Source organism: Xiphophorus hellerii, chromosome 18 (assembly GCF_003331165.1).
Source record: "Xiphophorus hellerii strain 12219 chromosome 18, Xiphophorus_hellerii-4.1, whole genome shotgun sequence".
NCBI classification, from domain to species: Eukaryota; Metazoa; Chordata; class Actinopteri; order Cyprinodontiformes; family Poeciliidae; genus Xiphophorus; species Xiphophorus hellerii.
Genome location: NC_045689.1, coordinates 31,125,337 through 31,152,747, shown reverse-complemented (window position 1 = coordinate 31,152,747; position 27,411 = coordinate 31,125,337). Strand labels below are relative to the sequence as shown.

General features: G+C 40.3%; 1 protein-coding gene across 11 annotated transcripts in view; it reads left to right on the top strand.

The window, feature by feature from the left end:
• Positions 1–27,411, top strand: part of robo2 (roundabout, axon guidance receptor, homolog 2 (Drosophila)) — a 377,925-nt gene that overhangs the window by 126,816 nt on the left and 223,698 nt on the right. Inside the window, exon 1 of one of the 11 annotated variants that reach the window (XM_032590722.1) lies at positions 17,160–17,878. The exons of the other annotated variants lie outside the window; for them this stretch is intronic. Coding sequence (XP_032446613.1) covers positions 17,824–17,878 — 55 coding nt within the window. The 5' untranslated portion in view covers positions 17,160–17,823. Of the gene's footprint in view, positions 1–17,159; positions 17,879–27,411 lie in introns of those variants that run through there. 11 annotated transcript variants of the gene reach the window in all.

The window sequence follows — 27,411 nt, the reverse complement described above, 5'->3', positions numbered from 1 at the left end:
CACAAAAGCTTGTAGTTTTAGGGAGTTTTCACACCTGGAAGTCCACTAAGCTCGTTTCAGTTGGGGACCGAAATGGAAGCTTATTACATTTTCAGCTGCTGTTTGTTTTCACACTGCACTGTGTCAAACAAACCAAACCGTTTGAAAAACCTCTTGACCTCCTCACCTGTGGTGGCGCTGCACCAAGAACCACTGAAGGAAACGACACAAAAGCCCCTGAAGACACTGAGAGCAACTTCCTTTAATCACGAAACACACAAAAATGGAGCAGTGTCAGATTTTAGCTGCTGGAGGATTTGTCTTTTGTCTTCGGTAAAAGATCACGAGTCATTTCTCCTGTTAGCGCTTGACTGTTTACTTTGAGATGTTAATAAGTTGTTTAGCTCCCAAAACGTCTAATTTACATTTTCTTTTAATGAATTTATCTTGAGATGTTTACATTTCAGCTCACAGAAGCTCTTTCAATGCTTTTTTAATTAATTTATTTTTTTAAACTTTTACTAGATTGTTGATTAATAATTTACTTTTACCTTAGCTTGACAGTGACAGTTTACCTGTAAAACTGCCAAGTGGTTGAAATTTTGGGTGTATCTAACTTTTGTGCTGATGCATCTAAGTAAAAGAGTTAGACGCACGAGTGCAACCAGTACAAAAGGTTAGTCTAGTGCCCGTCCAACTCAACTGACAAGCTGGGCAAGGAGAGCATTAATCAGAGAAGCAGACAAACTCAGGTGAGGAACCTAATGAAAAATTAACTCTGCAAAATAGATTTCATACTAAAAAAGTTGTTGAATGAAAGCCCTTAGATGTCCTGCTTCAAATATTTCCACAAGCCATGTGGAGCTGATAGCTCCACAAGCTCCATGGAGCTTGGCAGACCGCGGTCTCAAGACCAGGTGGTCTGCGGCAGACCACGCGGCAGACCAGGTGGTCTGGTCCGCGGCATGTAGACCAAAATGAAACAGTTTGTTCTACAAACAAAACACACAGTGGTCAAAAACTCAAACCTTGAACTCACCATGAAACGTGGTGGTGGTAGCATCATGCTGTGGGGCTTCTGACATAACAATTAATCCGGAGAAATGCTGAAAGAAAACCTATTAGAATCTGGAAGTGGCTTAAACCTGGGACAGCAGCTGTAAACAGTCAATAAGAGGAGTAATGCAATGGCTTAGATGAAAGAATATTCATGTTAGGATAGTCTAAATACTTAAAAATAATGCAGAAGCTTTTCATCCAATCCAACTGATTTTGTGTAAAGATTTGAAATACTGATAGACTTCCCCAAAAGATTTGGAGCTTTGTGTTGGTTATCAAGTAAAATCCAAATAAAAGGCATATAAATTTGGTGTGTGTGACATATTGAAAAAAACAACAACATATCAACAGTTTTGGAAAGCACTGCACTCCATTCATCGTGAAACATGGCTGAGTAACAGAGTTCAGACGCACATCTTTCTTCATCCTTAATGTTCCATTTATTTCAATATGAACTAAAGTGTTTGCACAACTTTGAACTCTTTTCTATCACTTTGTGTTTGAACCACTGGCTCATATATGCAGCTTCATCGTGTGTCAGACAGTCACTCAGCTCCGATTGGTGACATTAAAGCATTTACGGCGGCCGAGGCGGCCGGGGGCGCTTATGTCTGGAAATTTTTCCGCCCCCCAAAAGGGTCACGCATGGGGATGGGGCGCCGTAATGCGCCATTGGGGATCGACGCTGACCTTAGGCTCTAAATCACTTTCCATTTTGGGGGGACAATTAAGTTTGAACCTCTGATGTGTCCAGCCCTCGATTGATTCTCTTGATAGCACTCAGCATCCAAGGGTGGGGCAGTCTGCATGAGCGGAATACCCCTTTTAAATCAATGTTGTTTCGCTCCCTTTATTTACCCCGGCAGTCCACAACTATTGATGAGCGACTTAAATTCAAACAGTGGTATTACACTTTTGTTTTACGATTATACAGTCGACAGGTTTGAATTTGTGTTCAAAAAAATGTATATATATATATATATATATATATATATATATATATATATATATATATATATATATATATATGCACACAATTTCAACCTAAATCATATGAACGACTTGGCAAGAGCAAAAGATATGATCCTATGACAGCATGTTAGAGGCACTGTAGGTTGAGAAAAAAGAGGACTACATTTTCAATAAAGTCTCGGAAATTTTGAGATTAGTCTCAGAAACTTTCTAGAAAAAAACTTGTAAATTTTCTCAGAAAAAGTCAGTGTTTCTTCAAGAAATGTTCTCAGAGTAAGCTCATAATTTCTGGCTATTTTAACATAAATGTACTCCTCTTTGTTTTCCATCTAACATGGCCCTGATATGTCGCTTTATGATCATTCCTCATTATACGGTTGGAAGATTTTTACATTTTACCTTCTAAAGAACAGGTTAGACACATGAAGTTAATAGGCAGGCTTATGATGTTTCATGACATGAACTTTGAGGACATTTTAAGGTGTTCTAATTAGTGGTAGGACTTTTGCAAGATCTGTAATTAGTCATAATAAAGCAAAAAGTGCAAAGTGATCTTTCAGACATTAATCTTTCCAGTGTTTCAGGAATTCATGTATGGAACTTCTTTAGAAATGTGGACCATCAGCAGTAACTCTGACGGGGACGTCTGTTCTGCTGCTACATGTTTAGCATTGAGATGCTAACGAGTTCAGGAGTTTTGTTCCAGTGATGACTATTCTAACCATCTGCGCTAAAACATTTTAACTGCTATAAATTCTTGCATGAAACGCAATACAAACATCTATAATAAAAATATACAATCTGTAAAAAAAAAAGAAAGAAAAACGATGCTAAGCAGTTGAATGCTTTTTGTGCAGCTCAGACTTTCCACTTCATTTCTAGAACAATGTAGAAATTTGACAAATCTTAAAAAAATGCATGTAATAAAGTATTTGAAATATTTGCTTGTTTGGAATATAAGATTATTTCAACTTTTTTGCAAATAACCTTAAACCTGAAACAAGATCCATCAAAGTTTGACCTGTTGACATACAAACTAACTTATTTGTGAATTGCCTTTGAATTAGCAGCAGTTTTTCAAGGCAATGCTGCTGCTTCATTTGTGCATCCACAGTATACCTTAACTCATCATTACCACCCAATGTCGAATTATGATTCTTTTTTTTGTAAAGGGAAGGAAATGGAAATATTTAATTTGGCATAAGTGATAAGTGCAGCCACTCTACAGAAAAGGAAGGACAAAACGGTTTAAGAAAAGTGTGTGCTTTGGAAGAGTGGAACAGGTTGTACCTTTTAAACATACTTTTAACTAAATGTTTTATTTGAGGCAGTTATTTATTGCTTCCTTGCAACGCGTTTCTCCTGCATTATACTGTTGAGTGTTAACATTTGCACCCTAAACACACAATGGCGAGAGCTGAAACATTCTCAACACAAGACTTTTATTGCGGTTAATAAAACACATATGTAGATGTACACACAAATCTTTGTTAGTTCATGGCGTGCAATGTGTAAATGAAGCGCCACGAAAAACAGGGAGCTGGGAGTGATCTAAGGAGGCTTTGATAAATGGAGCGGCAGCGCATGAGGTAAAACTTTACGTTTTAGTTTTTGCTGATGAATGCAGCCTAAATCTTTTATCAGCCTCATCCTCCATCACAGAGCGCTGAGCTGTTATATGTCTGATAAAGTGAGCACAGAGGAATTCAGCTATCAGGTCTGTGTTGAAATGACTGGTTTGGGTTGTCCTAAAAAAAAAAAAAAAAAAAAAAGAAAAATCCTACGATTCTGACTTTGTAAAGTGTAAGAAAAGAAAACGAACATCTGTCAAAAACACTGCGCAGTTTTCACAATTCTAAATTGTGCAACTTAAAGTTAATGTGCTAAATTGCCTGTGTAACACTATCCATTGGCTACATGTTCAAACAGAAAAATAAATTGTATGACTTACAGCAATTGGAAAGCCTAGCCATCCTTAAACGCTATTTATTGATCAGATGCCACTGCTACAAAAGGTTTAATTAAACCCCTCGCTCCACGCTCACACCCACCTTTCTTTCTGTGAAACATTCACAATACGTTTCTGTGTCGTAAACAAAAATTTCTCTTGAGTTGGTATTTATTGGAAAATGAATTTTTTTTTTCTAAAGCTGCTGAAATTCAGACCTTGAGAAGCAGTGACACATGCAGATATAACAATTTTACTGACACAAAGTTCAGTTGTCGGTAACATGCATGGTCTTCCTTTGCATATTTCCTGCATATTTCACAGAAATGACCATTTCTGTTGTGTGCACACCTGCACATATTTAGCTAAACCATTAGTTCTTCAAAGGTTCCATATTGCCAGCTGTAATTAAAAGTATTATTTTAGTCTAATCAACTGAAATGGAAAAATAATGTAAATGGTTCATTGTGTGTGGGCACATTAGGAGCTAATAAGACTAACATGAGGCCTCTAATAATATCAGCAATACAACAAAGGGATTATAATCCTTTAACAAAACATTCAATTTCCCCTCTTCTTAAAGATGTGTGTTTAGGCTTTATTAACTCTGAATTAAGAAGTTTCTTTTTAAAAACTAAAACCCAGAGTACATCTGTGTAACAGAGTGTCCGCGCAACCTTAAAAAGGTTTAAATTCATGTATCAATCACACCCATTGTGGCTGTTGGGGCTACTGGTAACCAGGTGCTAACATTCCCTTGCTGAAATACCTTTATGTCCGTTATGAAAATGTATTGCCAGTGGGTCGTTCCTGTTGCCAACCGATACAGTGCTTACGTTCAGAAATGTCAGTTTTGATCCCCTGGTCTGACCGATTGTTCCTTTGAGTGGAAAAAGAATATAGCATGGCATTGACAAAGATCCACCTATGACGACAAATACAGAACCATACAAGAGTTACTAAATACATAAAAACAGCATAAAGGATTACCAGAGCCAGTACAGGTATCTTATTTATGCAAGACTTGGAAACGGTAAAGATTTATGAATTGGAGGTAAAAGGGGAACTCCAGAGACGGAGGCCAAAGTGGCTGAAAGGTTTGGACTCTTGACAACCAGGCAGGCGATGGACAGGAGCTGTTGAGATGAATTAAAAATGGAGACCCAAGAGTTCATGTGGGTGTGTTCTTGTTCAACAGGTTAGAAAGATATTGAGCGTTTGATTAATAGTCTTAGAAGTGAGTAGAATTTTGTACTCCATACCAAATGTATTCATCTGCCAATGAGACTTCTGAAGAACAGGCAGGATATGATTAATAGGGGGGAGTTGTACAGATGATACATGTTGCAGAGTTTTGAACCAACAGCTTATGGATGCTTTTATTTGGGAGAGCAGAGAAAAGGGAAAAGCAGTAGAGCTGTACAATATATCAAATTGCAATCTTGCAATATCAGCATTTTCGATATTAAAACGGCATAGGACTGCTTGGATGCAATATTTAGTAGGATATTATATTTCATATGTAAGGCCTTTACATTCTAAATATTGGCAATGTATTTAGCCCATTGGATGGACCCTAATGCCTAAGATGGTCTTTAGTAGCACAGAGGCTAAAGCTTATGGCGATGACTGTAGTTAGGGTGTAATGGTAAAGAAAGAAAATTGTTCTGGAAACATGGGTTCAATCCAATCAATGGTAATAACACAAGTTTCTTCAACACTTTCCAAATTTTATATTCTATGGATAATGTGCTGCATAACATTTCAGCAGCCGGCACTCAGGGTGATGAGGGCACGAATCAGAAAATAAGTTTTCCTTGATAGGATGCATGAGTCAGATCAACTGTTGTGGATATGAATTATACTGAACATATTATTCATGAGGTATATCAGATGTGATAGGTCATGAGTGTGTTTACAACACAAATAGTGGTTTGTCTTCCATTGAGGGAGCTGTGTGAACAGAGAATGAGAAACAGGCCAAAATGGATCAATATCAGAAGTTGTAACAGACTACCTTCAGTCATTTAAGCTGTTTATGCTGGTTTGTGCTCAAGGATAGAATGGCTACTGTCAACAATACATGTTAGGACAGTATTGCTTTTTTTATTCAAACACTAAAAGGGTACACTGACCTAAAGAGGCTGTGCGGTTCTGTGTCTGAAAATGTTGTATTCCATTTAAAGAAACACAAAACATCTAAAGCACAAATTAAGCTATTGGTACATTTAACACACATGGCAGCCATTTTGGATTTTGAGGTTGGATTGGTAAGAAACGTTACCTACCCACTTGGAATTTCAACTTCAGGACATTATTCTGGTTTATTTACATAATTTTGATGCTGCAAATTTCAACTACTGACAAACACCAGGATGAACAAAGTCCTTCAAGCCAACGTTCTCACTGTGATTCTTTCTGAAACAACTTTAATTTATCATCATTTCATTTCACCCTATAAAAAACACAATACATAAAAAAAGTTATTCCATTGTCTTTATATTGGTACTTCCTGTTGAAAGCCAGGTGTTTCTTGAGGTGGTGATGATTACAAAATGTCTGAGAACCATTTGTATTTAGTGAAATATCCAAAGAACTAAAAAAGTTCAGGATGTTAGACTTGAGGACAGTGCAGATAAGAAACTTGGTCCCTCTTAAGAACCAAGAAACGTGGCTGTTTTTTTAAAGTTATTTTCAGCGAACAAGTGATGTGCACAGCCTGAATAAATCCATTTATTTTAGTTACTCGTGTGTTTATGAGACCAGCTGTGCCTATTCCAGAATCCCCTGCAGGGTGATGAAAACAAACAAACAACTTCTCATTTTAACAGAGACAGATGTTTGAAAGATCGACTCGGAGGGATTTTCCTCACGGCGTCTTATCAGTTTCGTGTTCCGGTCAACAGTGCAAAGCAAAAGCGATTTCCAATCAGTCGAAACTTTTCAAGCTTTGCTAATGATACCCGTAGTTTCATGGTTCTGCGGAGGAGGCACAGGGAGAAAGGAGGGCAATGTCCTACCACAAGCAAGCTTGGAGAGATACTTAAAAAAAGCTCTTGTTCTTCCATCCTCCCTACCCCCTACTCGTTCTCTCCCTTCCCTTCTAACTTGTCAAGTATTCACCTCTTACTCATTAGCAGCTGTTGCCCATCGCTCAACAGACCAAGCTGTTTACCCCGCGCTGTCACGGTCGCGTCCAGCGCCTGGTTATCAGGTCCCGTCCTCGACGGGGACCGACGCTCTTGATGAGTTTACAAAGACACAGATTAAAGCGGCTATGCTCAGGAAGGATGGAAGTAGGGCAGCTAATTAGCGGCGCCTCTCAGGCCCGGGCGAGTTGGCTGTTTTTCACCTTGACAGGGAAATTCCACAAATGATGGGAATGTGATTGAGGAGCCGGATCTGGGATTTTTAATGAGAGTGGGAGGAAAAGACGAGTCGACTTAAAGTAGGGAAAGTGGAAGGAGGAGGCGGACGGCCCAGGAAAGGTTACTCTTGAACTCTTGTGCCTGAACATTGAGTGGAATTCGCAGATTCTGTTTTGACGTGTACACTTCCTGAAAAAAGACTTATCTGGGTTGAAACGCAGGTGTTGTCTCTCAAGAAGAGGATGTAATGCAGGAATTGAATAAATATGTGCAGTAAGCTGGAACTTTAAAGTGAACTAATCTATTCATTAAGCCTTGATGCTTGCGTTGAACTTTTGGCAAGTTGACTTTGCCACTTCTAGATGCTTAAACACATTCTGTCGATGAGATGTTATTGGCTGATCTGCTGTTTCTGTAAGAGAGTTGTACCTAATAAAATGGCTGATCGGTTTACTGAGACTTCATTTATTTACATAAATTTTTGTTTAGTAAAATATTGTTTCAAATATTGTTTAAGTTGAATCTTAAGAAGAGTGTTGGAAGCTTGTATCCGGTTAATCATTAGTTTCAATTATCAATTTTCTTCTTTTGTCTTGTTGGATTGTTTAATAGACATACTTCAAACGTTACTTTTGGAAGATGTTACCATCTTTTAGGTTGATACATGTTCAGTTCAAGTTTATTTGCATCGTGCATTTGAGCAATAAGGCAGGTCAAAGTACTGTACACCATCAAAACATGATAAGATCACCAATTATGAAATAACCAATTAGCTTTACATTTTGTCAAATGACATCAACAAAAACACCAAGCAAATACACATCAAATATAATGATGAATGTTCCAATTACTACTAATTAAAGGCAGCTATAAACCAGAGGGGTTTTAGTCTTGACTTAAAGGAAGTCGGTGTTTCAGCTGTTTGTCAGTTTTCTGGAAGTTTGTTCCAGATTTGTGGCACATAGAAGCTGAATGCTGCTTCTCCATGTTTGGTTCTCGTTCTGGGGGTGCAGAGCAGAACCAGAACCTGTGAGATCTGAAAGGTTGATATAACAATAGCAGGTCCTTAATGTATCCTTTTAATACAGCATAGAAAAAAATAAAGTGCTATTTAAAAAAAAATTGGTTTCTATCATAAAATGTGTCATTTATTTTGCTGAATCAACAAAACTGTGTAAACAGCACCCTTTAGGGGACTTAGAATTCAGACTGTTAGTCAACAAATCTGGCATAGTTTTCCTCCAAACTGAGGATACTGGAGAGTATCCTCAGTTTGGAGAAAAAAGAAAATGCTTGGTCCTAAGAGATTCATCATCCTTCATCTGATCCATCTGTTGTTTGTCAAAGCCGTCAGAAATGGCCTCAGCAGAACAAGAATTGTCAGGAAGCCATTTTTAGGGAAGCGAAACAAGAAGACAACATTTGGAAATGTCAGATTACACATAAAACCACAATAATTATGTCTTTTGGACCGATAAATACATATTTTATATTTTTGCTTCAAATTGTCATCAAAATACTTGAAGGGAAAGCCACACCAGGGAGTATCTATTATGGTTGAGTGTGATAGTTCAACATCGAGTATTTTGAAGAAATAGATTTAAAATATGCACCAGATTTTGATAAACTATGCAACAACATCTGGAAAGTGTCTGGTTGGCAACAAATCCATTTTTAAGCATCCGATGATGTCCCAAACTCAATCACTTTCAATAAATTCAATCAAAGGTGGCAGCCATCTTTGTGAACTTTCTGCTCTTCTTTCCAGTTTCAAAATGAAATGTACAGAAAATGAGGGTTGCCTACAGAGACGGTATTGTACTTCATTCAGCGCGATTCTCATGTGATAGAAGGCAAAACATGAAGCAACAGGCACACACTTGCTTCAGAAAGCTGCAGTCGCATCACAGTAAGGTTCAGTTTTGCAACATTTGATAGTGAGCCCCAGGCTCCCCTTCCTGTGCCTTTCCAGTGGATACAGAGACAGAACAGACGATGCATTACCGACGTGGTTTTATGTCCTGCTGATAGAAGCCTCTCTCCTCGCCCAGCTCAGGTGTCAGATCCTCCGAGCTCTCTCCCCTTTGTCTCGTCTCATCCTGACTCATTTCACTGGGAGTATCAGACTGTGTGCAGTTGGACGTGTCCATTCAATGTTACACGGCCATGACTAAATGCAGTTCTGCTGTTTTATGATACAATTTTATATTACAATCAAGTAGCTACAGTATGTTACCTGTAGTTGTTATAAAAATGCTGTCTATATCAAATTTGACTTGAAACACCTTGAAATTGGGCCTCTGTCTCTTTAAAACCTGCTGCTCTTTCTGACACTCCACCTTCAGGAAGTCATCACAGTATACCTCCTCTATTAGCCTTTTAACAATGTTTTTACCAATGTTGAACTAAGTAGCTCCTATAATGAGCTCAGCAGTGTTTGCTAATTGCTGCTGGCTAGTCTGAAGGAGCTGAGTGAGGGAGTGGTAGGGGAGGGGTGCACTGTGTGCCGGAATATTAAAGCATTTTTCAAACACGCATGAAAGAATCAAGGCAACGTTCCGGCTATGTTCCGGAATAACATTATAGCATGTTGTGAAACTCAAAAAAGTCAATTTTACATAATACTGTCCCCTTAAAAAAAAAGGGGGGGGGGGGGGGGGGGGGGGGGGGCAGAGAGTTACCGTAAAAGTCTTGCTGTTTTTATTGAATCATGAGAAACCCCCTGAAAAGACTCCAGTAAAGCAACAGAACCTTCAGCGAGGGTAAATATGCGCTTGCAGAGGTTTTACCGAGTCTTTCCTCTATTACATTTTATAACTGAATGGGTCTCGTTCACTGCTGAGGCGAGTGCTTTGCGTTGTCGGAGCTATACATCACAGTGAAAGCTTTGTCAGTTTTTTCAGCATAATGTGATGCCGGGTTATGTGTATTAAAGAGCTGAAGGGAAGGGAGGAGAGAGAGAGAGATATCCTATAGAACTCTGCACTGTTTGTCATGTTGGAATTTATCCGTAAAAGTTGCTAAAGAAGAAAGCAATATTTCAGGGAACATCAGCGGGCACGCAGTAATGTTTTTAAGAGTTATGAGGGCGCCGTGAGGTGTGCACGCGCGCGCGCTCCTGTTTCTGTCACTGTATTGTTTGGAAATGTGTCATCACGCGCGGCTGTTATTGCCGAGGCTGGGCGCGGAGCAGAGCACAGCTTAATATCTGTGTTTGACATAGAGGCCCATTAATAAGGGCCTGATCCGGGCCCGGTGACAGGACTGCTGACAGAGGAGGATCATGGGGAAGAATCATGCCCTGCTGAGGGAGCCTGGGCTGCAGGTAGACCCATTCTGCCTTCCCCAGGTGTCATTACTGATGCCGGGGAGGAAGCAAAAGAGGGGAGGGGCGAGACGCTGACATCTACATTAATCACCCCCGCCGCACATCACACACTACCTCCTCCCACCTCCAGCTCCTAATCATCCCCACGCCAGGACCCAAACTCAGGAAAGGGGATATTCAGCCTTGAAAGATATCCAGCTAAGAGCTCCCTAAATACCACTCTGATCTGATCATGAGTGATGTTGGTACCGGAACCTCTGACCCACCACACAATTAAAAACACTTTTCTCCTTCTCCCTCAAGATGCATGCGAGAGAGGCCGTTCTGCTGAGACTACGTGTTTTGGAGCTGCCTGTCTTGTGATTCATAGTTTGCATCTGAAATGCGCCGCGGTTACGTGCAATTAAGATGCTACAAATGCCTCCGCCGCAATGTGTCATGTGCAAAAACCCCCAGAGTGCACTGCTGCCGTTGTACACACTCCTGATTGTCTCAAAGATATCAGGCTCTCCACCCGGGGATGCCTTATTGATCCTCGGCTGGGTTTTTATCTACAGGAGGAGCAACGCTACGGCTCGTGTTCAGAGTCGCTCCATGAAGCTGAGCCAACATGTGTGTGAGTTCCCTGTAACAGAAGAAAACATATTACTTGAGTGAATTCACAGGGCTTTGTAGAATTATTCATATTCCTCAAACTTGTGCACATTTTTATCACAAACTTTGATGTTTTTTTTATTGGAATTTCCTAGATTAAGCTAGACATCCATGTGATGCAGATATTTAGAACAAATTTTGTCTCTATCGATGCCATTACATTGGTTGAGAGTAAGCCTGTCATAAGCTAAATTTCTATTGATCATATAATTGCGCAGTTTGATATTTTGAAAATAAATACACCTAATGGAAACATGGCAATATAAATAAAAATCTAGTTTTTCAATATAAAGTTTTGGAGCTAGGATGAGGTGTGTTTTTTTTTGTTGCAAAACTCCAATGGTAATACTGTTGTCACTTTCGCAAACCAAGAAGAAGAAGAAGACAGGAAGTAGTTGCAGGATCATGATGCACCATGGTTTTTAATGTTTTATTGCTCAAACAAATTTATTCACTTATTTTAGTTGCATTCTTTATACAATAGAAACAACACAAGTGCGAAATTGTGTTTTTTCTGACATTAACGGAATATAGGCAGAGTTTAGAAACCTGGAATTGACATATGTTGACATAAGCAAACCAATGAAGCTGGAGTTCAGTTTTTTTGATCATGACGCTGTATCTGTCATATCGACATGTTTTACAGATAAAAATGAGCAGTGTTGGGCAACTGCATTCTGCGTCCTTTACTCTGACATATAGAAATCATTGCAACCAATATTTTTGCATAAATGTGAATGTTTGTAGTTCACAAAAGAAGTTAATCCGTGTATATTTTAATCTCAGTATTTGTTCTGTGAAACCCTCAAATGCTTTATTGTAGAACATTAGTGATTAAAAACATCACAAAGACCAAGAAACACATCAGATGAGTCAAACACAGCAGAAAGTCATGGAGTTAAGTTTAATAGTTCTGGTCAGATCAAACAGGAACCTTCTAGCTCACTTACGTGGCAGAAAACTATCATGCTGTGTTTAATTAGCAAGAGCAAAACTAGTGCGAGTTCATGGGGGAAATGGATGGAGTTGTGTATTAGGCAGCTGTCATTGAAGTTTGGGGATGTGTGTCAAAAAATGAAAAAAAGGTAAGATGGTATCTTTACACTTACAAGGCACCGTGGGTCAGAACGGATGTGGGGACCCCAGAACAATGAGAACACTCGACCCCTGATCCATCAGTGAGCAGATGTTTGGAGATAAACCCGAGACCAAATAATTGAGTAATACTTTTTATCCTGTTAAAAAGACATACTTGGACAAGAATGAGACAGTAATTGTGGCATAATGTAATTAGGAGACAAGATACTCTCTGTTCTAACAAAAGAAGTAGTTAAAACACTTTCCCCAAATGTGTTTAACCAGTTTGGCTTCAGTGCTTCATCTTCTCCAAACCCACACACTCTCTTTACGTTCCCCTCAGTGACATCACCCTCATTTGTTTTTGAATACTCTGGTTTTCAAAAATGAAACATCAAATCAACACTTAAAACCCTGTGTGGCAGTAATATTATAAAAATACAGCCCTAATAAAAGATTTGTGATGTTTTTGCTCCCAGCAGTGGAATGAAGCATAAACTCATATGATGGTGTTCGTGAGTTATCATCTCCGTTGCTTAGCCCCTTCCATCTCATTTTTTATGTAACGTGTCTCATCCTGAACAAACACAGCCCCCAGTTTAATTAAAATAAATCCACTTTGAGCTGATATTTAGAAACCCGGCGAATATCGCAGCCTCTGCAACAGATAAAGTGATTGAGAGCGGGGAATAAAAGGCTGGGCTTCAGGGAGAATTACACTCTACTTCCTTTTCCATCAATGAGGCGTCTATTGTTTATGTTTGAAGTGGGCTTTCCTTCTTTGTAAATGACCTGTCTCCAATTCCCCACTTTTTTTTCTCCGTTTTATTTGCCTTGAACCTTCAGCAACACTGACACAATAAATTTCTGCTCGGCTCTTTGTTTGCGTTCATGGCCGTGTGCATACGGTAGAATCTGGGACGCCGCGTAGACATTGAGAAGAAACGTTTGCATGCGGCTCGAAAACATATTAAAATATGAAGACAAATCACTGTGTCTGGCCAGCTGACAGCAACAGCCTGCAATGAGAGCCAGCAAGAGTCCTTGCCACAATGCTGCCGCTCCCAGAAAGGGCCTTTTTCAGGGCAAGCGTCGACATGTAGCTCAACAAACAAACAGATGGAAAAAAAAGCCATGAGCAGTCAAAGCTATTATTAAAGGTGATAGAAGTGTTTCCCTTTGCCAAAGCCATTTTGTCATGGTCTTAGCCTGCGTACTTTGTAATGGGGAGAGCTGGGTTTTCAAAGATATCTTCAGAGGACATACTCTGGACTTTGTTGTGTGGATGTCTTTGATGTAAATCATAAAAGTATAAATCCAAGTCTTTAGTTCACATTCCTGCAGGTTTTGAGGCTGTTTAGGTATAAAGCAAAGCTTTAGCAAGTCGGTACATAGAAAATATTCTTTGGCTATTATCCATAAAAAAATGAAGGGAAGGAAAATAGGACATTTGGGAAACATTTTGGTCCAAATGATAATTTCTCTTCATAGATTATTAATGTAAATTAGACTTAATTTCCAGGACCAGCTCTGTCTTGAGTCCTCCGATTGAGGACCGGGAAGACGCTCATGTCATCTCCCACAAGATGGTGCTTTTGGCAATTGCCCATGTTGCCCATATTATAAACCGCCACTGACCAAAAGAACGGAATTGCGGATACAAGCTGAAATGAATATGTCTGGGCTCTCATTAGAGATAGGGTGATAATCTCAGTGAGCCAGGATGGACTCAGAGTAGAGTCACCGTTCCTCCACATTGAGAGGAGCCAGTTGAGGTGGTCCAGACATCTGGTTAGGATGCCCCCTGGATGACTCCCTAGGGAGGTGTTCCGGGCACCTCTCACCGAGATGAGGTCCAGAGGAAGACAGTGGACACTTTGGAAGGACTATGTTTGTCAGCCTGGGAACACCTCAGGTTTCCCCCAGAGAAGCCACTTGGGAAACCAAGTGGCTTCTGGAGAGCTTGGTTGGCCCCAGCCAACCAAGTGGCTGGGGAGAGGGGAGTCTGCGCCTTCCTGCTTAGACTGCTACCCCCTTGGCCCCTCCCCGGAGAAGTGGATGATGATGGATGGAGACTTAATCCATCCACCTGGCAGATTTCAAGTACTTTGTAAAAGGTTTTACTCCCCTAAACTTTGTCGCATTGTTTTTCCAGTTTCAATAACAAACTTTAGTGCATCAGTTAGGGTTTGTATAAGACAGATCGACACAAAGTAGTGCATTCTTCTCTGAAAAATAGCTCAACTTTAGTTAGAATCCATCTTCCCATCAACTTTTCCCGACCTTGTTTGAAAAGCTTCCCCACAGCACATTGCTGCCACCACCAGTGGGTGAACCAGAGACACATCTGCTTGCAGGACACTGACCCTGAAGCACTGGGTCAGTGTCACCTATGGTTTAGCATCACTGTTCTCCTGGAACATTAACCTCCACCAGAGTCCCAAATCTTTTGACGCCTTAAAAAGTTTTCTTCTGTCATTGCTGTGTTGAGCTCCTTCCATCTTCCCAATACCTCTGATCAGCTTTTCTGTTCCTTTTGAAGTAAAGCCTCTCCACAGCATGATGCTGGCATCATCATGTTTCTCAGCAGGGATGGTCAAAATAATCAACCTTTAATAGAAACGATAAAAGAAAAATATATTCACAGATCTTCATTGGTGTCAAAATCATTTCTCCCAATTGACACCCTTCTTTCATGAGCTGCTCACCTGTGCAAAACAGTGAGCGGTGGCTGAAAGTTTTAAATACTGGTAAGGTGGTTGAGTTCATCCAGAAAAATATATATATATGACCCTCTTCAGCAAAGAAGGCAAACATAAAATGTTTGAAGTGTTTGACTTTCCCTATCAGGCAGGCGGACAGCAAATCCCATTACGCTAGCTGTCCTAATGCTCAGACACTGATGTTTGAGAGCAACTTATAAAGCTCAGCAAAACTTCTGCATCTACAACAGCAAAATAATAAACCTCCTGGATGATGTAAGCTAACGCTATCTCGACACTGCAAAAGTATAAAATCTTACCAAGTATTTTTGGTCTATTTTCTAGTGCTAATATCTTAGTACAAGTGAAATAAGACTTCTAAGTACATTTTCTACTATATAAAAGAGCTTGTTTTAAGTCAGTAAGTCCTTAATATTGAGTGCTTAAGTACTGTACATACTGTAACAACATTTTCCCCATGTTGTCAAATATATTATTATTTATCAAGTAGACTGATTCTCCCATCAGAGCTGTTGATCTGTGCAGCTCCTCCTGAGTTAGGATGCATCTCTGATTCATGCTCTTCTTCAGTAATGCTCTCACCACTGTATAAACGTCATTATAAAAAAAAAATACTCTCTTAAAGTCAATTCATACTTTGGCATATAGACTTTGTTTCTGCTAAATCATTTCATTAAATCATAAAACCCTTGAATTCATAAAATGAAACCAGGTCTTTCAAATGAAGTTCACCCTGAAGCAGATCCCAAGCTTTGTGTTGGTCTGCTACAGAAAATCTCAATTCAACACACTAAAGTTTGTGGTATGTGACAAAATGTAAATAGGCTGGCATGAATGGATTTGCAAAACACTCTATTTTACTCTGATATTCATCAGATCTATTTAGTGACTGAACATACAGCCTCCGTGCATTGCCACATGCCTCTTACATAAATAGCATCGCTGTTTATTTTATCACTGTTGACTGTGCATATGTCGTCTCATTTTATGCCTCTTTGAGGGGCTGCACAGGAAAACACAGCCACTAGGAATTGTTCTAACACATACCAGTAGGGGGAGCTCACAACTCATAGCTCACACTCCAGTAAAGCCTTGAAAGGGATCGTCGTGTGAAGGGTTGCTGGGCAGTAGTTCACACCACACAACACAACCCCACCCTCCATCTCTAAACATCAACATATTGAGTCCGGAGTTTTTTTTTTTTTTTTTTACATGTTCAGTCTCAATGTTGGAATTCATCCCTGATCAAATGTTGGATTGCAGTGGTTTGAGTTTGTTCTCACCGTGTTTAGCTGCATACTATTAAGGAAAGAAAGGGGGGGGGGGGGGGGGGGGGGGGAAGAGACTTTTGAGTTTATTGTTGATGGGGGGGGGAAGAGACTTTTGAGTTTATTGTTGATATGCAGAGCTGCATCAGCTCTCCTCATCTTGCAGGGGGGTCGGTCAATCAAGCCATTGATTTCTGACAAAGATCATATTTACAATTCTGCATCAGCATCTGAACACATTAACCCCTCACATGTTAAGCAGCCTCGATTCCTCAATAAATTCAGTTTTGAGTCCATTGATTGAGAATTTAACACATTCTCACAGAAGCGATTAGATTTCACTATTCTGAATTATTTTCCCCCTCTTGCATTAATGTACATTTTACCTGTTGACAATAGTGTGAATGTTGAACCTCCAGCACTCTAATGGCATGCTGCTTTTTTTTCCCCCCTCTCCTCTCAGAGCTTGCTTTAAAAAGGTAAATAATTCCTTATATGAGTGACCTACTATAAATGCTTCATATTTATGCAAATATATTTAAAGGTTTGTCCTGCCACTTAGCTCCTTGAATGAAAGTCTTTTACTCGTGCCACAGTAGGGAAGTTCCCTGTAAACCGCAGCAAAGTGATTGTCCAGTAGAACCACTGGTAAAAATAGTAATGATAATAGTAATTAATAATAATATTTTGTACTCCACGCTGCACTGCTCTGTCCCCGCCCTCTGGTACCGGTCCATGTTCGCTAGCCGCCCGCTCAGCCTCAGTGTGTTGGGATGTGGGAGACCATGCGCTCCTAGCGGCCGCGCTGTTCACACCAAAACGCTCAGAAAGAGCGTGAGAGAGAGAGACGGGGAGAGAGAGGAGGATGTTGAACTGTAGTGTGACTGTACGTTTATTGGGGCTATATTACCGGCTACGCACATGGGGCTTTTGAAAGCCGGTTTTCTTCAGAATAAAACAACTTTTTGGGGGGCGCGCGTGAAAGTTGAAGGCGGGTTTCCTGGTTGTCCTCGAGCGCAGACATCCTCGCTGAAGATTTGAAAGGTGCCTGAGACGCCTCTCAAGGAAAGCGTAGATGTGCGCTTAATTTTTGTTTCCATTTCTTCAGTCTGGACTTTAATTCCTGCCCCGAAAGACTCTGAAAAGCTCCGGCTCGTTACACAGCAGAAATAGCGGATGAACTCACCGGACAAACTGGGATAATATTTCCTCAAAGAGCCGAGAGTTTGGAGGCTGGATGAGCAGCTCCGGGTGAACTACTATTAAATGGATCCTCTGTGTGTTTGGACACTGAAACTGGCTTTTGTCAGTGAGTAGGACAGTGTTGGGAGCTGTCCATCACTCCCAGAGCCGGTGGAGCGGACTTGAGCGCAGTCTTCACCTATTTTTGCCCCCGCAGTGAATTAGAGGATTTGCGCGACCGCTGTGGATGTTTTAATATGCAAGGATGGGTCCGCTAGCGTTCATCCTTGTTAGTGGATTACTGTACTTTCAAGCTGATGGTAAGTTCTTAACCTGTTATGTAAAACTTCATCTTCAATAGATCTGGAAATATATTCAGCGCCGAGGTAGGCAACTTACTTAAATAGGCAAATTATTTTGACCGGCTTGGATTCCATAAGTTGCTAGAAATATTATTATTTGGATGAATAATAACTGAACGTGAATGTTAATATCCTGGCAAGGCAAACCTCGATGAGTGGTTGTCATAATTTGTTGGGATTAAGCATCTAAATGCGTAAAAGTAACACGACCAGGCAGTTCAGTTCAACAGATAGCCTCTTACTGGAGGAGATGATTGCTGTTCTGTTGCTTGCAGTGATTTTGACCTGCTATTCCAGACATGAATGACCCTCCATTCATTTTGAAGATGAATATGCACCCATAGGTAAAATATAGAAGTAGACATTTTTTTCTTAATTGGCTTCATTCAGTAAAATAATTCATTTTTTATTTTTTTTGATGAAATGTAACAAAACTGACAAGCTCCCATCATTTAGGTCTATAAACACATCATGTACAACAGTAGGTGCTTTGATTGACTGCTTTGCGTTCGCTGCTATTCAGGTAAAGGTTAGGAATATGCTTTGATAGATATATATGGGGATAGTCTTATAATTCTTGTGGAGTTATTATTGCTACATACAGCAAAACAACCATTTTGTTACCTCTTTTTTTTGTTACAATCTTTAGAGAAAAACAAAAACAACAACTCATAATCAAAATGTAAATATTTAAGTCAGATTTCTAATAACATCAGGAAATCATTTTTGGCCACAGTCAGTGGTGCATCCATAAAAATACTTTTTGTTTTGCCCCCAAGACTAGACGAGTTTTAGAGCAGACATGTCTCAGTTTGAATAATTTGCAATGGTCTCATGAGAGTGGCTACATGTCTGATAAACATGTTGAGACCACTATGAAATAGTAATAGACATGCTTAGAAACCATTTTAGATATCCTAAATTGATAGTTAGCAATCATAAGCAGATTTAATCTAATCTTTTTGGGTTGCATATTGATTTTTGTTGCACATTCAGTTTTTAGATGCATTTCTTTGGTCCTTCTGCTGCTGTGACTTAGAACTCCGAGTGTTGAATTACAGCAGAAACTGGCTTGAACCAAAGATAAACATACACTGCCAAGAGTTATGTTCATATTTTAAAATTGCTTAATAACGATACGAAAAGCAAATGAGCTGCATGCTGATTAATTGCAGTAATTTTAATTCCCTGTTCTGAACAGCCAGACGGTCACCAAATGCAAAGTAAGCATCATTACAATAAGATTTTATGTGGTTTCTTGGGATTCAGTGGCCTACAAAAGAAGTAATTTAATGGGGGGGGAGAGTTAATGTGGCAACTCACCACAGTTATCAAAGGTAGGCCAGTGCAAATGATGAAAATTGAGATATATATACATATATAGACAAGTTTTATCATAGCATGGTATATTGAGACATATCATAAACCATGTCTTGATTCCAACATGTTGGGTTTGCATTGTTCGTACTGCTTAGCTTAGAGGAAAGGCTTAGAGTAAATGCAAGAGTCTGCAAGTTCCCATTTTGTTCCTTTCTTTCACCTGCCAGCCCCTGCTCTTGTTCTTCACAGCTGCAAGTTTTATCCCTGATCCTTTTTACTTCAGTGTTCATGCCTTCTGTGTTTTCCAGTCTCCATTTCTTCTGTTTTCATTTTGCGTTGCATCTTTTCATCCTCGGCCAAACCCCACTGGTTGCTAGGCAAGGGCTGATGGCATTACATGCTCACCCAAAAGGGAGAAGGGTGCACCATTTCTCCAAAGCAGTGTATCTCCCCAATCATTCGCCTGTTGCCCTCCTTCCTACTCTGCTTTGCTCTCCACCCACATCTAAGTAAAACTTGCCCATCACCCAGCTTTTTAAGAGGTAATCTGATGGTCCTTGGAGAGGGGAGGAGCTTCTTCGAAGAGCCCACTTGGGCATACAAAAAGGGGCTGGAGTTGAATTGACTCGGAGCCAAAGCCCAACAAAGCCAGGCCTACTAAATGGCGTCAGTAGCTGTTTAGTGTTCTGTGATTAATACTCCCTGTGTGGAGAAGAGAAAAGTTGATGGTGAGAGAGACTGAAAGGAGAAAAATAGCATTAGTCTTGAATACTGTAGCTAGGGTGGCTATCTGGTAGAAAGTCATTGCAACTGTAAGCAGCTGCGTGGTTATTCGTGCTGGATTATATCATGCTTTTCAATGTGGACCCCCACTGCTGAGCCTCTGCTATTCATAGATCTCCCACATGCTTGCGTCTGATGTAGGAGGTGGTGACATCACATTCATCTTGGGTGTTGATAGATGGTACAACTTCAATCTGTCATGGAGAGAAGACCACTTGGGGACGGGCACATCGTGAGCGGCACCTGATCTGCAAGCACGGTTCTGGTCTGTCTAATGCTGAGTCAAGAAAAACTCAAACTGGAGTGTGAATAGGAGAAAGGAGAAAGGGAAGGCAGAAGGAGGGAGGATGAGGATAATCAAATCTAAAAGTTGAGGGAAGAGTTGTTCAACAGTACAGTATTAGGCTGGGAAATGGCAGCGATGATGCTTTATTGCGATAAGACATGGGAGACTAACAACTCTGTTGATGGTCATGATTAAATGGGAGGCTTAAAGCACTGCTCTATAATGGAAAGTAAACCTAGATTAAAGTAGTCTAGGTGAGTGATGAGGAAGGCTGAGGTCACTGTGTTAGAGCTGCTGTGATGCTTTGCCCCAAATGTGATTGTTCTGCCTGAGCTGGCAGCATTTAAGCAGTGCTATTGTAATTGTGGTTCATTTGTTGGAATGGGACTGCTATAATGACGAACCTTCATCTGAGATCTATGGGACGCTCCTATCTACTGTCTCCCCCTGTCTCATCACTGTCAGCCGAGTCGTTTTCCTCAGCCCCAATACATGCCACCACTGTTTGTTCTCTGATTATCATCAAAAATGAGCTACGAGATTGAGACTCTGTGACAGTGATTATAACAGGAAGGGAGTTGAGGGGAATGAAGGAATAGGGAGAGGTGAGTGCGAATAAGTTCTTGTGTATTCAAATGATCAGTGTTGTTTGACTGGTGACGAGGGCTTGTCAACTCCTAAACAGCAAAGGCAGGCCGCTGTTGGGATCATGTTTCAAAAGCAGTCGCTCCATCGCTTTAGGCCACAAACAAAACAACTTTTGAGTTTAGCAGACTTCTGTTTGCTCAGATTTGTCTTCGGAAAGTTCTGGCACTACAGAAAGACTTCACCTGGAATTAAAATATTTATAGTCGAAGGGAAGTATGACTCAAAACATGCTAGCTAATGGCTGTCAGTCCTGGATATGAATATGTCTAGGATTCCTAAACAACTCTTAAACAGCAGTCAATACATTTCATACAAAGTCCTATTGGGCTATTTCACTTTTTCTGTATAGATTGCTTTTCATAATTCCAGCTCACACACTCCCCAATATTCTTAGTCAAAATGAAGTCTAGGAACTTGCTGTTAGCATGAGAGTTTGATACTCTAAGTGGTGTAAGCTCTTAACATGAGATCCAATCACAAAGGCTCTGAGTTTGGCACCTGTTTCTATGTTTTATAATCTTATTTTGTAGCTTAGAGGAAAGGCTTAGAGTAAAAGGAAGCAGATATTTTCATATGCTCTGTGGTGCTCACACTATGCCAATAAAGGTCTGTTGCTAGCTTACAACTCTCTGCTACATTAACATTAAACAAACCAGACATTTTTAATAATTTATTTGATAGAGCTGTGGATATTTGATTAAAAAAAAGGCTATTGACAAGAAATATATTTTTGTTAACACTGTAATAAACTTGTGACATTAGCTGTTAAAGATGCTTACGTTAGCATTCAGAATTTTATTGAGAATATTAAAATATTAATTTTACAATTAGAAACTGGACTGCTTTCAGTCATTTGCCATTAACAATCTAAAATTATTACACTGATCAGATACATTAAGGCATAGTTTAAGATTTCTGAAGCCCTTATTCTGTTTTTAATTAGATAAATAAAAATAAAAATAATAAAATAAACATTGTCAATGCTTTGTTGGATTTTGAGCCAAAAAAAATGTTGTTTTCCCAGAAACAGTTTTGAAATCTCATTCTCACAAACCCAAAATTGTGCATCGTCTCGTCTCCTGAGATTGGTATATTGTTGCTCCCCTAGACCTCGCAGATCATTCACTTTATACCTTCACAGACATCATACGCATAAGGAAATGTCAGCCACAGACAATGCACTTGGTTGGTTTTTCTGTATGCCAGCAGAATGCATCGAAGGTAATACCGCTAATTTATTGAGCCTCACTCATGCATAGCAGTGACATTTACAGAGCAGAAAGTTACATAATAACTAAATGCATTTGCCTAAAGAAAAGCCAGCGATTACTACTGAACCGAATACTGAAAATTGTGTTTACTGAAAATTGGTAGATGGCATGTTTTCTTGTATGACTTGTACAATCTCAATCTCAAACTTTATTATTATTTTTTTAGCCATATCTTCTTTATGTGTTCGTATGTTGTCTTTGTGCGAGCGTCTATCAATGAGGGTGGAATTCAAACACAGGGATTTGTTGTACACCTGCGCTGGCTGTGTATAACACGAGTGTATGCGAAGGCAGGGGCTGGGGGGAGGAGTAACATGATGAATTGAACGTGCTGACTGTGAACTAAAGGCAGATTGTAAATGCCTTCACCTGCCTCACACACCTGAACTTGAAGAATACACACCTGTGCTTTTCCCATTTGGGGCCCAGGGGGCATAGATATAATCCCCTTTCTGTTTCGTCAATGTCTTTGTTTCCAAAACAGCTGATTAAGGGCCAGGCCAACAGAAAGTAGTCTTCTAATTACTGTTTTATAATCCCTTATGAGATGATGGTAAAAGAAGCTTGTGAGTGCTTCAGTTGTTCAAAGGGACTCTTGGTTGGTTGGATAACTCTGTTATCACGTGGATGTGAAGAGCAATCTTATCTATGCAAACTGAAGAAAAGCAACAACAGGAAGTCAGATAAAAAAAGGGGATAACATGTTTGACCTGTCTGTTTTTTTTATGTTGCATGCTCCTCTGAAATGTTGTCTTGGGAAGCATCTGTTTACTGTGTGTCCAGTTGCCCTCAGTTTGCTCTGTGTTTGACTACCTCAAAGCTGCCTTTAGATAAGGTGGAAGAGATGTCAAGGTTGAATGACTCACAGAAGTACACGGCAGATAATACATGCTCATGGGTACCAGCCCACACACATGTCCCCGTCCCTACAGGCAGACATAAAGAGGTTTATTTAGCTGCCCTACTCAAATAAGTGAAAATACTCTACTTGCTTTTCCTCTTTGTCTTTTCTGTCAAAAACATCTGACATTGTTTTTGCGGTCAAGAGTTTTTGTGACAATTTTACTTGAGCTCCTGTTCTCTCCAGTTTCTTGAATGAGGTGAAGGCTGGCGATAAAAATGCATTAGCTGTCTCTCGGAGCGAGATGTCTGAAGACGGACAGCTGGAGTGCGACAATTGAGAACACATCCATCAGACGCAGCAATGGCCCAAATGCAGCTGCAAAAAAGCAGCTTGGAGTAGTCTGACCACTGAATAAGTATCTTGTTCTGCCACCTCAAACCCATGTGTAGTGCTTCAGCTTGAGTACTTAAGATAGAGCAACTTTTATCTGTGCTTGTATGTTGTGGTTGGTAGACTGCTTCAGTGATGTTGAAGCAGTTTTTGGTTACATTACCAAAACCTTGGTAATGTAAACCAAGGTTTTGGTTTACATTACAACAACAATTTTTTATGTTTTTTATTGGATTTTTAATTGAATACTTCTAGGTTTAGAGGTTACCTAGGGATCCAGACTGTCCAACTAAACTGATACACAAGGCATTAAGAACTTTAGAATGTCTTCACACCTGATAGTCTAGTAGACTTGGTTCAAACGGGGACCAAAGTTTCAACATTTGTTACATTTTCAAGTGGTACGATTCGCTTTCACACTGCACTGTGTCAAACAGACTAAAAAGCCTGTTCACCCTTTCACCTGTAGTGGCACTGCACCAAGAACCAGTGAAGATTGTTGTTTTGATTGTTGATTCTATGTTGCATTGTGTTTCTGTGTTTGATATGATGTAAAGCACTTTGAAATGCCTTGCTGCTGAAATGTGCTATACAAATAAAATTTGATTGATTGGTTGAAGAAGAACCAGATTTTCTAAGCGAACGAACTAGAGTTCGAGTGCTCAAGTCCTAAAGCATCCTGACCCACTTTACCCTTTTATATTCACCATAATTAAAATCACACAAGAGTTTCAGCGCCAAATGATCTTTTATCATGTGGTCCCCAATGTCAATAACATGGGCTCTACAAGTAGGGCGATTTTTCTTTTAACTAATGACTCCCTATGAGAGCGGCACTGCAGTGAAAGTCTGTGTGGAAAGGGACATCAGCCAAGAGTCACAACTCTTGTACCAGCTTTGAAAACAAAGAGCAATCACACCCTTGATGATTTTACTTTCCTGGTTCACTTCCAGGGTGGCGGTGACTTTCTTTCTTTTTCTTTTTTTTCCCTGGAAAGCCGCTTGTAAACATTTTTACTTGGCGTCCTGGTAACAGACGCAGTTTTAGGATTATTAAACCGAAGTGGATGTGTATCTGTGAATGCTTCTGAACTCTATATACTGTTTTTGTGTCAGCATGATTTTATGGTCCTAAATAAAGTGAATAAGCCCTTTAAGCACTTACTGCTGTCACCCTTGACCCTGTAGTTTGAAGGAAAGCCACACATAGTGTCCCACAGTATAGAAATTTAATAAATCTCATCTCAACGCCCTGTGGTGCTCCGTTAAAAGAAAAAAAAAAAAAACACTGAGGGGCATAAGAGCCATTTGATTACCCCCGCTCCGCTCTGTGAGTCCATCACCTGGATGGATTGTGGTTACAGCTCCTATTCCTCACGTTGGTATTGTTTGGCTCGGGGACCGCTGGAGCGACAGGAGGGTGTTGACTGCAGGCACACAGTAATGTGCTCACTGCAGGTCAGCATGCGCGCAGCACCTCCAATTATCACCTCTCAACGCAGAGTATCAAGGACACCTGGAGGCTTCCCCTGCCCCCTTCAACCCCAGCAATAACACACTTATTTATTTCTCTTCATTCAATTTGCAGTGGCAGCTCAGCAATGCAGGTAAAGAGATTAAAATGCTTGAGGGGGGAATTGGATGATACCTTACATTTCATTGCGCCTCCCTGGGTTATATGTTGAAACGTGGCTACACTTGAAAATAATCCAGTTTTTGTTGTTGGTGTTTTCGGAGCAGCTTTGTTCACATCACACATGGTCACAAATCTGAAAAGATCACAAAATCTGATGGCTGCTTATCTGGTTTGGCTACACAAATGTTGCTTGATATGCCTTCATATATCATTCATCCAATTTCATGTAAATCTAAAGTGCACAAGAACACATCTTCAAAGAGCAAATATTTACAACTTTCCAATACAAGACCTGTAGTTTAGTGTAGTTACATCACTTTTAAAAGTTAATTACAGAGTCTATTTGGAATTTGTTGCACTTATGTTTAGCTCCTACTGTTGCCGAATTCTGGTGCATGTCTTGCACCAGAATTCGAAAGTCAGATTAAATTGCAGATGCTTTGAAAACTGAGAGAGGAATTGGATGATATCAACTACGTTTCTGATTTAGTGCCACATAATTGCACAACTGTTGGGCAGGTGAATAGTTTGTCATTGGGTCATTCAGACTGCCACGAAGCACTTGGATATGGGTCGCATGTGGGTAGAAAAAAAAATTGGATTTGGACCACATTTGCCTGCTCTGGGTTCGTAGTCTATATTAGAATTTGTGTGACTTATGTCAGACCTCTAAAATGCCATAAATCTGTCTGCAGTCAGCTTACACACAGCATGGTGTTTGGCTGTAATAAGTCACATGTTCTCTCATTCATTTGGCTTTGACACAGAAACAAAACCTGTTGCATAATTACTAAGGCTTATTTCTCATAGTTTAGAGAGAACCATTATTGATATTGCCAGACATATCTTCAGATATTTTGTAGGTAGGAAGGACATAGGAAGTAAAGATGGCTGTGAAATAAGCATTTTCTTATCTGATTAATGCTCATAAACAACACTTGTGGTTGCCATGGAGATCTGGCTGTTGATTTCTTATGTAAGGACTTGTTTCTCCTCATTTCTTGATCTTTGGGTTTTTGCTTTCCTTAAAGACTCTAGTTCTCCCTGTTAAAATTATTCAGGGACTTCTCACTTTTTCCTGGATACATGAATGTTGTAGTAAAAGTTTTTCTGTGTTTTTTAAGAATGGTCTACAAATGTCTTTTTATGTCAAAGCATTCTTTTGAAAATGATTGATCTCCTTTAGAAAACAACAGAAACCCCGACTATAATTTATTCAGGTTTCAATATTTATGCTTTCAATATTTATAGATTTTATGGCTCTAAAATTTCATATCAAGCTTCCAGCCGAAGATAACACCACGCTGATCAAAAGGATCTGCAGGAAAAAAGAGAGAGGGAGGCATGAAGAAGGTGAAGTGGCGCAGTGAGCTACATGCTCGAGTGGCCCCGGCATCGGAAATCATTTAATCTGCATCAAACAGTTTAGAGTCCCTACCAGCATCCTGACAGGCCAACAGAGCTGTTGCTAATCTCCATACACTAATCAGACCATACAGAGGGGGGAGCAGCACACTTTTCACATTCGCCATGAGTAGATCTAAATTGTTTCCATGTCCTCGCTTTGCATTTCAGCTTCTTGTCAACAATCTCATCTTTTTTTCCCTCCAAGACGTCTGCTGTAAGAGATAGCTTCTCCTGTCCTGCCCATAGCAAGCGGCATCAGGATGAGGACTGACAACAGGAGCAGCCTGTTTAAAAACAACGATGGCGCTTCTACATAGCTTCAAATGGAAGCTATGTGGATTGGGTCCTTTGCAGCAAAATCAGATATTCCATTTCCCACAGTTATCTATTTATATATCCCATCTGTATGGGGGGAGGAGGGGGGGAGAGGGCAAATACACAGATGCAAAGTCAATATGACCCCCAACCTTGTCACTGCCTGAAATACACTCAGCGTGGAATTCTATCTGATATTTGTTGGGAGTCGAGCATGGATGCATTGAGAGGTTGCGGGGAGCTTGTAGAATTACCTCCCGTGTTTGCTTTCAGAGTATAAATCTAAACAGGAGAAGGGAGGGACACTCTTCAGAGCACTGAGGTGGAACAGAGCCCATCATGGCAGCTTGAAAGCTAACTAGCTCAAAGAGACCACTTGCTATATTTCAGCAGCAGATGAAATGGAAGACTGTGCTCTGCACCTGTGAACACATTTCATTCGCTTTCCGTGTCGTCACTGTGAGGCTCGCCGGGTCCTGTGGGGCTGGACTGCTCCGGTGACGCCTCCCTGAGATGAGCTGTGTGTCTGTCTGGTGTTGGGGGGCAGGGGGTGAGTGGGTCGCACTGGAGCTGCCACTGACAGCCTGGTGT